An 11622-nucleotide genomic window follows, 5' to 3' on the forward strand; every position below is an offset into this window, starting at 1 on the left:
GCATAACAGAGGAAGTCCAGTGTCCATTATAGGAATCTCTGTAGAAAATGAGACGAGGATGTGTAATCTCAACTCTGATCTCACGGATAGGTCTCGAAAGAAATGGGCATGTCTTTTTGTACTTTGGTGCCAAAAACCTGGTCCAAGATCGGACTAAAGGCTGATCAACATCAATAACTCGAAATGGTGTAGGTTTTAGCCTTGACTCGGCCACTACTTTTCTCCAATCATCTGGTGTTTCACATGGAGCCTTCTGATTTATAAGTGCCATGTTTTTGTCACATTCTAGGTACGAATGACCTCGAATCGGGAATACCATTTTTATCACATCTAAACGTTTGGTTGTGTGAACCACATAGTGTATAAATCTGAACATGCAATAATTTTTATTTTGCCCACCGCATGAATCACAGAATATTACTAACTCTCTGACATTCGCATTGAGTTTTGTAAAGATATAATGATGTAGGAAAGAACAAACTTCATCTGCTCCTTTCTTAGCTATGGTCTCATCGTAGCAGTAAAAATAAGAATCTGAAGAAGCCAGGGCGTGAATGTTAAATGAATTGAAGGTGAGCTGTCTCTTATAGTAGGTCTCGTTACTGGTTATGTTAGGCATGCTTAAATTCTTTTGATAATCCATGGCGATAGCCTCTCTTTTCAATGAAGATTGAGAGTGAATCCTGCTTTCTCTTTTTTTGCGATAAAATGTCTCTGCCTTTATCTTGTGTACTTTATTTTCAGATTCTAAATCTTTTATCTTCTTTTCAATAATATCCTTTTCTTCACTGTTAGATACACTCTTCAAATCTACTTCTAAGCCCTTCAATTTAGCCTTAAATTCATCACATTTTCCGCATGTATCTGAACCTCGGATATCCGAAACCAATATTGAAATTATTAACAAAAATAGATCTGTATGACTCATAGGACAATAAATCTTTGTATTGAAACAAATCGTACATTTTTTTTACATTTAATTCTTCAGGAAGATATATTTTTGAGGATTCGTGTAGGCTGTAATGGCTTTTACGGCCACGAAAGGACCTAATGTGCTCCATTACTTTATTTTTCACATCTTCTGTGAGCTTCCTTGGCCTGTTGTTGTGCTTGCCTCGCATATCTAATGGCGCGTTTCCAGTCTCTTGCAAAGACTTCTTCAGAGTTTTTAACCTTTGTTGAGAAATGCCATGCATAGCCATGAATGCTTTAAAGCAAACTGGAACATCTTTCGTTTGAGTGTTGTCTGTGATTCTAACCCGGTATACATAGGTTGCTGAATGTAAATTTGCATCGTCTTCGGCTTTTCTTGGACGCCTTCGTTGTACCTCATAAACTGTGATGAGACCACACAAATATAAATTTTGGTCATCACGGGTCTTCATGAGATTAAAATCTCTTAGAATTTTGTTTCTTTGATCTAGATTTACCACATCAAAACACTTGTACCGCTTACAATAACAATTTTCTCCCATCTCATGACTTTGTACTTTTATCTTCTTGTTAACTTCTGATATTCGACCGAAAGTTTTTCTCTTTTTACTAGACTTTTCACACCTCAAAACATTACACTCATCGTCAGACATTTTGCGTAAAAAAACTCACAATTCCTGTAATTTGGAGCGCTCTTGGAATCGAAAGAAAATATCAAAAATTATAACCTTAAAGTCTTATGTCACTGTCATAGTCGACGTCGACCATGGACAACGGTTGTTTTTTTCCTGAACGGTTCTGACATCGGATGTTTTTTCCCTGTACCGATATTTTAAAAGCTTGAAATCGCAGTGACTATGAATGTTATTGCCCTGTTTGTTTTGACAGAACATAGCGACAGATATAACCATTCAGATTGCATTACCAGTTGAAAAAAATAAAAAATGTGACAAAAGTTGTTTTTCCCCTGACCCCTTCAAATATCTTCATTTAAAATCCCATTTAAAAAAGCAGTTTTAACATCTAAGTGAGTAACATATAAATCTAATTGTACAGAAAGTGCAAATAATAATCTTAAGGTACAGTGACGCACTACAGGTGAGAATGTCTCGTCATAGTCTATTCCCGGTTTCTGGGTGAAGCCCTTTGCCACAAGACGAGCACGATATCGAACACCATTGTCACTATCAAACTTTCTTTTATAAACCCATTTACACTGAACTAAAGTCTTTCCTTTAGGCACCTCACTCACCACTACCCAGGCATTATTCTCTTCAAATGCTTGAAGTTCCTCTTCCATCGCAGCAGTCCACTTATCTTTGTCAGGACCTCGTAGAGCTTGATGGATATTAATTGGATCACTTTGACTCTCAGCATTTAACTGCATGCACAAGTTTGAGTAACCATAACGCTGTGGTGGTCGTTTGATCCTCTTGGGTTCTTCTGGGGGCGGAGTCTCATCTACATCCTGCAGTATAGATTTATTAGTCTGGTCAGTAATATCTGTGTGGTTAGTATCATTTTCAAGTTCTATACTAATGACTATATCAGACTTATCTATTTCACTTTTAATTTGTTGTGTTTTTGAGATTTCCCCCACTGAAACTGATATCCTATCATCTATCTTACTCTTTAAGTTTTCTCGGATTATGCCATCCCTGCTCACAGACACACACTTCTTATCTGGATCATAAATCCTATACCCCTTAACATTTTCAGCATAACCGACAAGAATATGTGGTTTCGACTTGGTGTCCCACTTAAGTCGTTTTTCCTTTGGGATATGCACCATAACCTGACTCACAAAAATTCTGATGTGACTAAGATCTGGTTTTCTATTAGACCAGAGCTCAAACGGTGTCATGTTCTGTAATCCCGATGCTGGTGACCTGTTTCTGAGATATACAGCTGTATTTACAGCCTCAGCCCAAAACCTTTTGGGTAGTCCAGCATCATACAACATGCAACGAGCCCTTTCCACGAGAGTTCGGTTCATACGCTCACAAATAGCATTTTGTTCTGGAGTGTATGTATTAGTTTTTTGATGAATTATACCAGCCTCAGCCAAATAACAGTCAAACAATGCATTACAGAATTCCAGACCATTATCAGTTCGAAATATTTTAATTTTCTTATTCTGTTGATTTTCAACTAAAGCTTTAAACTCTTTAAAATATTTGAACACTTGGTTCTTAGCCTTCAAAAAATAAACAAAGGTCATACGTGTGTAGTCATCGACAAAGATCAAAAAATACCTGCAGCCACCAATTGAAGTCACCTCCATGGGTCCGCACACGTCTGCATGAATGGTATTAAGTACTTCACTACTCCTCATGCCCGCATGATTAAACGGTAATCGTGACTGCTTCCCTTGACAGCATACATACAACACATGTACTTTTGTCAATAACAGCTTTGTCCTTGAAATCTACGCCTACAACGGCACCTTCCTTCATTTTATTAAGGTCTCTGCTATTTAAGTGGCCCAATCTGCGATGCCACAGTTCACTGTTTACAATATCAGATGTCGTAAACAAACAGTCGTGTCTATTCTCAACATTAAGTTTATAAACACCATCAACTAATGTGGCTTCTCCAACCAGTTGGATTTCTACTGTTATAGATATAGCAACAATTTTTCTGAAAGTTCACTCTGTTTCCATTTTGAATCAATTTACTCACTGATAATAAGTTCGTAGCAATATTAGGCACACATAACACATCTTTTACTGTGATAGAATATTTGCATTTCGACGTGATGGTAACAATATCAACATCGCCTGAGCATAGCACAGCCATCACTGCTTTATTAGCCACTGTGATTTCGGTCATTCGTTAGTTAAGTGGGCTCCGATTTATGGGGTGAAATGGGGGTGGGGGGGTAAAGGGAGGTGGGGAGGGTGGGTTTTTTAGCCCCCCGTAGTGTGCATTTCACGTAAACCCCGTGGTTTCGAAGATTTCGTGTTTGAAGTTTTGGGGTTAACTTTACGTGATTCAGAGATATTACAATACCTTAGAGCTCCGTGTCTGACTCCACCTTAACTCCGGTGCAGCGGGAAGTGCACTCATATGCTCCATTCACCAACTTTCACACTTTATTTTCGAACACATTTACGTAAAAACGATCTCGATTGCAAGATCAACAAACGATACGAACTGACGCTTAACGACTGACAAATCGACACTTTTAAACAAAATAACGCGTCAGACATAATATTCTAATAAAATTAGTAACATTGCGTGCTAGAATATAGGTTTAGAAATTCGAAAAATACCCAAAACCGAATCGGAGCACCCCACTGTCCACGTGGTCTTGGTCTGTCCTACCCCTAGAGTGTTTTTTTTGTGCCGCGGAGGCGCGGAGGGAGGGCAGCCCTCGCCCGCCGTGCGAAAGCGCGCGAACGAATGCGTAGAGGAGCGGCTGAGGCTGGTCGCCGAAGGCGACCAGCCTCCGCTGCGGAACGGAGCATGAGTGAGCGTGCTTTCGCACGCAAGGGCGGAAGGGCTGCACTTCCCGCAGCGCCGGAGCCAAGCGTTCCTCTAACTTTCGAAATTCTTCTTCTAACCTCAAAACTTTAACCATGGATATCTCCATAACCATGGGGTTCTGAGGTGTGACAGTGGTACCAGGGGTAGCGCCCCCCCCTTCCCCCCACGGTCCCGAAATTCGGTTTTTCCTAATCTAAAGCTTTGTGTTTTAAAGGAAATGCTAAGTGACGCCTTATTTTGGTCAACGGTGTCTATTTGTTAGTCGTTAAACGTCAGTTCGTATCGTTTGTTGATCTTGCAATCGAGATCGTTTTTACGTAAATTTGTTCGAAAATAAAGTGTGAAAGTTGGTGAACAGAGCATATGAGTGCACTTCCCGCTGCACCGGAGTTAAGGTGGAGTCAGACGCGGAGCTCTAAGGTATTGTAATATCTCTGAATCACGTAAAGTTAACCTCAAAACTTCAAACACGATATCTTCGAAACCACGGGGTTTACGCGAAAAGCACACTACGAGGGGGGTAAAAAACCCACCCTCCCCCCTCCCTTCACCCCCTCTTCCCCCAGGACCCCATAAATTGGAGCCCACTTAACTAAAGATTTACCGTGATTTCCTTTATACTCGTGTTTTTAGATGTTTTCCGAATATTGTTTACGTTTGAGGTTATATGCATACTTGCACCGGAATCCAAATACCAATCGTACTGTCTGAAGTTTCCGCTTAAAAATACTGCAGAAAATGCATTAGAATTCTTTATTTTCATATCTTGAACTTGTGTACACTTATTTTTATAGTGCCCGATCTGTTTACAACGATAACACTTGATAAATTTCTTTTTGCTATTTTTGACATCTGACATTTCGCCATCTTGTTTGGTTTTATTGAACGACTTCGATTTTTGATTGACATGCTGGCGCCCTCTAGTATACAATGCAGTAGTTTCCGTCAAATCTTCACTTCCGGACGTGTCTAATAATTTTGACTTTACAACATCTGCCGTAATGGCGATTCCGGAATGTTCGATGGCCATTAGCATTGGGAAGTATTTTTCGGGTAAACCTGCCAACATTAAACAGCCAATCCACTCATCATTTACTAAAAACCCAGTTCTTGATAATTTCTGCCCCGTTTCAATAATTTGTGTAATGTAACTTGTCATTGAATCTGAAGTTTCGAGACGTATTGATATTAAATTCCTCAATAACATGATTCTCCTCGAAAAACCACAGTCATCAAACATTTGTTGTAATTTCTGCCATAGTTCTTTAGTAGTCAAAGCGCTCTTAATGTGTACATATAACGACGGATCTATGGTTAAAATCAACTTTGCTTTCGTCATGGCGTCGTCCGCCATGTTAGCTCCAACTCCTTCAGTTTTCAGAAAATTTGTCTTTCCTTCGAGTACTAACAGATTCTCGGCCGCGAACGCCCACTCACTATAATTTTCCCGACCTTTTAACTTCGGCATATTTGCAATAAATGAGTTCGTACTAGAAGCCATGTCTGTCAATCAACCACACCGCGTGTAGCACGGATACAAAGTCAAAAGTTCACTAATTTAATTATAACTTCGTAATCTTCCACTGTACACTATTACTCAGCCAACTAACTAAAACTATTCTTACTAAATAAAAAATGTGACTGGGCCCATAACCTAATAATGATAATTTAATAAAGACTTATAACAAGTTAACACAATGGTGGCGAACAGCGAACTACTTTTTACAATAAAAGGAAAGAGTTACAAAAGCAAATCATTCAATCAATTCAACAGATTACAATTTATATTCAATTACTCTTTAACATCGCGAATAGATGGCACCATTTGTTTCATTTGATGTATTATTATAACAGTCTTTTTGTGCTTAAGGGCACAGCTCTCTACACTACAAGCTATATACAGGAAGCCCTAGCTCTCTACGACAAAAAATGACCGAGATATGGCTTATTAAAGTTTTTGCAAATGGCCGCCAAGATGGCCGCCACGAGATCTTAAATTTCCAGAATCGGCCCTAGTCACTCTAAATTACCCGTTCTTGGGCTCGTTAGATTTGTCTCGGCTAGAGCTATTTAACTATATATATATATAGAAAATTTATTGGATCAACCCCCGATTTTTGGGGTTGAAAAAACCTTATTATTAATAGTAAATTACAATAAAAAAGAACAAAAAATGAATTTAAAAATCTACAAAAAATTTAACTAACTAACTTAACTATATACAATTTTTACAATTGGTTTCCGAAGAGATTGGGCCACGGGATGCACCCCCACATGCACACCCCTAATTTTCAAAAATTAATAACTCCGAAAGTTCTCAGCCAAAAATTTTGAAATTTAGTACAAAGGTAAAACTAATTGAACACTACAAAATAAACAAAAAATAAGTGGGGGTCGTCGCTTTAGTTTTTTTAATATTTAATTTTGAATTTTGACGAATTTTTGTTAACTCAATATCTTCGGAACCACTAACCAGCAGGCCTACCATCACGTCTTAAAGCAGTATTATTTTAATGTTACTTCGAAATTTTATACCATTACCTCTATAAAGTAAGATTACTTTAAGATTGTTTCGTCGAGAAGTTTTGTGACGTCATCGTAGTTTCATTCGCTCTCGCCGTACCACAAGGTCCATTTTGACAACGTCTGACAGCCGAGCAATAATACTTTTACGTCAAACTAGCAATCTTAAAAAAGTTGCTAATTTGTAATAGAAATAACATTGTTTTAAACTCTTTATTGTTTTCTAGTAATATTAACATTTAAAAAGTAAGTACGGCTCTATATTATGTATTGTTTTTGTAAAAAAAGTATTGTTTAATGTGTTAATGATAATATTTACAATAAATACGGTTCGTTTGTAGATGGCTAATGAATACGAAATCTTTGAGTTCTTGGAAGAAGATTTTGCACATGCTTCCTCATCAAAGATGCAGCGGAGAAGGCGATTACGTGTGCAATGTAACCCCTTCGATTTGCTGGATGATGCTGAGTTTATCAAACGGTACCGGTTGACTAAAGATCTCGCGCAAAATTTGTGCGATGAGCTCGCACCTACCATGAAGAGTCCCACTAAATCTACCGATTTATCTGTAGAGACTAAGGTATGATTCTATTTTACGTTGATTCTAAAATGCAAATCAAGCCTTTCAAGGCAAATAACTTTAAAGTAGATAAAATATTGTTTTAGGTATTGACTGCGTTGTCATTTTATGCGACTGGGTCATATCAACGTCCTACAGGTAATATTGAAGGACATTCCATGGCTCAGCAGACAGTTTCGTCTTCAATAGCCCAAGTTACTGCTTGCCTCAACTCTATGGAAATGAGGCAGAAATATATTTCATTTCCCTCTACCGAACAAGAACGAAACAGAATAAAAACAGAGTAACTAAAGCATAACATATTTGTAATTATTAAACTTTATTCCTCTCTTCTAAATTTTGAATGTAATAATTTGTTTTAGATTCTACAATAAGTTCAATATTCCGGGGGTCTTAGGATGCATAGACTGCACCCACATTGCAATAGTTCGGCCAGCAGAAAATGAAGAACGTTACTACTGTCGCAAACATTACCATTCACTGAACGTTCAAATAGTATGTTGTAACATAAATACCTAATTTAGTAATAGATAGAAAAAGAGCCCAAGTGCAGGTTGGACTTGTGCATGAAAGATTCTGCATATTTACAGCAAAAAAATCATGTTTGTTGTATGGGAGCCCCCCTTAAATATTTATTTTACTCTGTTTTTTTATTTGTTGTTATAGCGACAACAGATACACATCATCTGTAAAAAAATATATTTTAACTGTTTAGCTATCAGGGTTCACAAGATACAGCCTGGTGACAGACAGACATGGAGTCTTAGTTATAAGGTCCCGTTTTACCCTTGTGTAAGGAACCCTTAAAACAAGATTGATTAAAATAACTCAAATTTGATTAAAGTAAATATATTTGTAAACCAAAGTTAAAAGACTTTTATATTTATAATATGTTTTTATTTACATGTTTAAAGCTATAAATTACAATAAATTAAACCATTTCAGGTTTGTGATGCAAATATGAACATCACTAGTGTGGATGCAAGTAATGGTGGTGCTTCACACGATTCGTTCATATGGGCTAATCATCCATTGAAAGCTCATCTTGATAACCTCAGTGAGACACAAAATATTTGGTTCCTAGGTACTAATTATTGTAAAAAAGAATATTTATTTATATGAAATATAATGCATATTTTATATTAAAAAAAAATTATAATAAAAGCTCCAGTTTAAAGAAATGGGAAATATAGTAACAGTAATTTTATTATATTATTTTAAGGTGACTCTGGTTATCCACTGAGGAAGACTATGATGACCCCAATAATAGATGCGGCCCCAAACACACCAGAAGCACACTACACTTACTTGCATGTTCGCACTAGGAACACAGTAGAGCGAGCAATTGGGCTTCTTAAGGCACGTTTTCGTTGCTTACTTGTTCACAGAGTGTTACACTATACACCAAGAGTAGCAGGCTCTATTGTAAATGCTTGTGTAATATTACATAACATTTGCAATAGGGTTAATACTCCAGTACCACAATTAAGCCACGAAGAGGTAACACTAGAAGCCCAATTACAGTTGAATCTCAGCAGAGCTGAAGAAGGTCTCCCAGGTAGTGCAAACGTAGAGCTGCAACGGGGTCATGCCACACGACATGCTCTCATTCAGCAGCTCTGGGAAAGGCGGCATTTATAGCCCTGAAACCAAATATTGAAATTTTAAAAACTCAAAATATTAAATATATCATTATTAATTTATTATTATATTTTATTGTTTCGAGATGCTAGCTAATAGTAGTTTCCATTTGTATAGATTGTATTAATATATAAGTATTTCAAAAGCAATATAGAAAATATAGAAAGAGTCAAGTTTTAGAAAGTAGTCAAAGAATGTTCGTGTGCTAAACTAATATTGTATGATATTGTGAGTATATTTATAAAGGTTTGCTAGATACATTTTGGTATTATAGAATTATATATTATGTGATACCAAAATGTATAAATTAGAAATAATTGTAAATAAATAAACATGAATAATATATGTTTTAGTTTATTAGTGTGTAATAAGCATGACTTAATTTGTATAAGTTAATAATGTCTGTTTAAATCATAGTAATGAAAGGCTTTTTTGTTTGAGTTTTTCTGTGTAAATTACATAAAACTTGCAACACTTGCCTCTCAATCCTCCGATGAATATTGCACAATTCTGTTATAGCCTCCTTTATGTCGACTAGGGTACTCCTAATACCATCTAGAGATCGGCTACTACTTATAGTAGCCTGAGCTCTACTCTCTGAGGACTGGATGAGAGAACGTCTGGCAGCCTCATGGGAGAGCGGCGCCTCTCGCCTGCGACGCCGGCGCCGGGGTGAGAGCACTGCTGCAGCGGGTGGATCAGAGGGAGGGACCCGGCTAGGAGAAGGAATATTTCTAGGGGAAGGTACCTCTTGGAACACTTGGGCTGGGAGGGAATCTGATGGTTGTATCAGAATTGATTCTGAGGCTGGAGAATCTTGATTTGGGATCGTGGACTCTGGGATGTCTATGACTGGTATCTCCCCCCTATCTACTGGTACCCCTAGGATAGCAGTGGTGCTCCCGGAAGGCTGAAAGATTATTATTTAATTTATCTATTATACCAAAATTTTAAATAGAATATTTATTTAATTATGAATTAACATAATATTTTCTATTGCTGGAGAAATGTGAAAAAGTTAAAACAATATCTTAAGAGTAATTAGTGTAAGCTTCCTTATCATTATGTTTACAATATTTGTTATGTACCTAGTTATTCATCATAAACTACAAATTAAAAAAAATATATATTTAATAGAAAACAAATAAATGTAAATGACCAGCCTTAGTACTTCAGACAGTTATTTTCAGCTAAAATATATTATAATCAAGTAAACAAAAATCAATTGTCTCTTACTGGAAATGGTTCCACTTGAACACCGCTCAACCCCTGTCCATAATCCTGCCCCAATATCTGGAGAAACTTATTGTCAATGTCTGACAGAGGTTGCTCCGTTGATGGACCACCCCCAGTCCTGCCTTGGGACAATCGCAAGGATGCCACTCTTTTTTTTAATTTTGCCTTATAATCTACCCAATACTGAAAAAAATCATTATATTTATATTGACAGTAATATTAGATAATATTGAATGATTTAAAAATGAAAATTACGTATTTTATTTACTTTAGACCAGCTTTTCCAATCTTTATGAGCCCCATCGCCTTGAGCATTTAATATTTCCGCTACCTCTTGCCATTTTCTTTTGGAGTGCTCTTTTGCCTGTAGGGATCTATTAAAGGAAACGGCAATATCCCTATGAGAATGTAAGTATTCCCACAGAATATCGAGCTGTTGCCCAGAAACCCGACGCATTCCAACGCTGCAAACAAAATCGTAAACCACTTGAACCACTTGAAATACCATGTAACTTTTGCATCGATGTTCTCAATATAATATTATAGAGCGATTTCACGCATTTTCAAAATTCTTTGTTTTAAAGTATTATTACTTACTTTCTATTTGCCATTGTATGTTGAGTATGTTGAAAATTGAAATTAAATCTTCAAAGTTCTTCACTTGCAAACTTGTATTATCGCGCGCAACAACACTACACTTCTATAGTAATATTTTACGTTAAGCTTTACTGTTTAATCGCTCAATTTTTAGACAGTGTCATACTTTTTTATGTTTAATTAATTAAATGTTATTGATTTTATGTTATAATATTTTAAAATAAAGTTATTATTTAGTAAGAAAATTCTATATTTTATAAAATAAATACGTAATACGAAACGCAAAGCGTAATGTTCGTGCGAAAGGGACAAAACATATTAAAAAAGTGACTATCTCGTTTTCGCCCATTGCAAAGTAATAGACAATCATTATGATATCGTTCATTCTTTCACATCTCTAAGCAGGAGTAAAACAATAATGTTTCAATACATTATAAAATGCTCATGGTACGAATCTGAGTAATGTTATTGTAATCTTATAACAAAGTGTTCTGGAAACATGATAGTTTTAGAAAAGATCGTGGTAAGCCTGCAGATCTCGACGTATGATGTGTCGTTTTGAAGAGCTCGCCGAGACGCGTCGTTTGGTGTGCTGCACGTCGCTGTAGCTTCTCGGGAACAG

At 36.8% G+C, this 11622-nt stretch overlaps 1 protein-coding gene across 1 annotated transcript; it reads left to right on the forward strand.

The window, feature by feature from the left end:
* Positions 1-7418: 7418 nt before the first annotated feature.
* LOC123666847 (putative nuclease HARBI1) lies at positions 7419-10388 on the forward strand. The gene is made up of 5 exons (XM_045600870.1): positions 7419-7526; positions 7613-7809; positions 7889-8021; positions 8472-8610; positions 8749-10388. Exons 1-5 carry the CDS (start codon positions 7482-7484, stop codon positions 9165-9167), a joined length of 933 nt encoding a protein of 310 aa, XP_045456826.1. The 5' UTR covers positions 7419-7481; the 3' UTR covers positions 9168-10388.
* Positions 10389-11622: the final 1234 nt, after the last annotated feature.

Source organism: Melitaea cinxia, chromosome 27 (assembly GCF_905220565.1).
Source record: "Melitaea cinxia chromosome 27, ilMelCinx1.1, whole genome shotgun sequence".
In the NCBI taxonomy this organism is placed as follows: Eukaryota; Metazoa; Arthropoda; class Insecta; order Lepidoptera; family Nymphalidae; genus Melitaea; species Melitaea cinxia.

Excerpts from the sequence above, each read along its gene's own strand:
- LOC123666847 (XM_045600870.1), top strand. The coding sequence starts at position 7,482 with ATGAAGAGTCCCACTAAATCTACCGATTTATCTGTAGAGACTAAG. Across the intron at positions 8,022-8,471 it reads ATTCACTGAACGTTCAAATA|GTTTGTGATGCAAATATGAA; the intron begins GTATGTTGTAAC and ends AAACCATTTCAG. Across the intron at positions 8,611-8,748 it reads ACAAAATATTTGGTTCCTAG|GTGACTCTGGTTATCCACTG; the intron begins GTACTAATTATT and ends TATTATTTTAAG.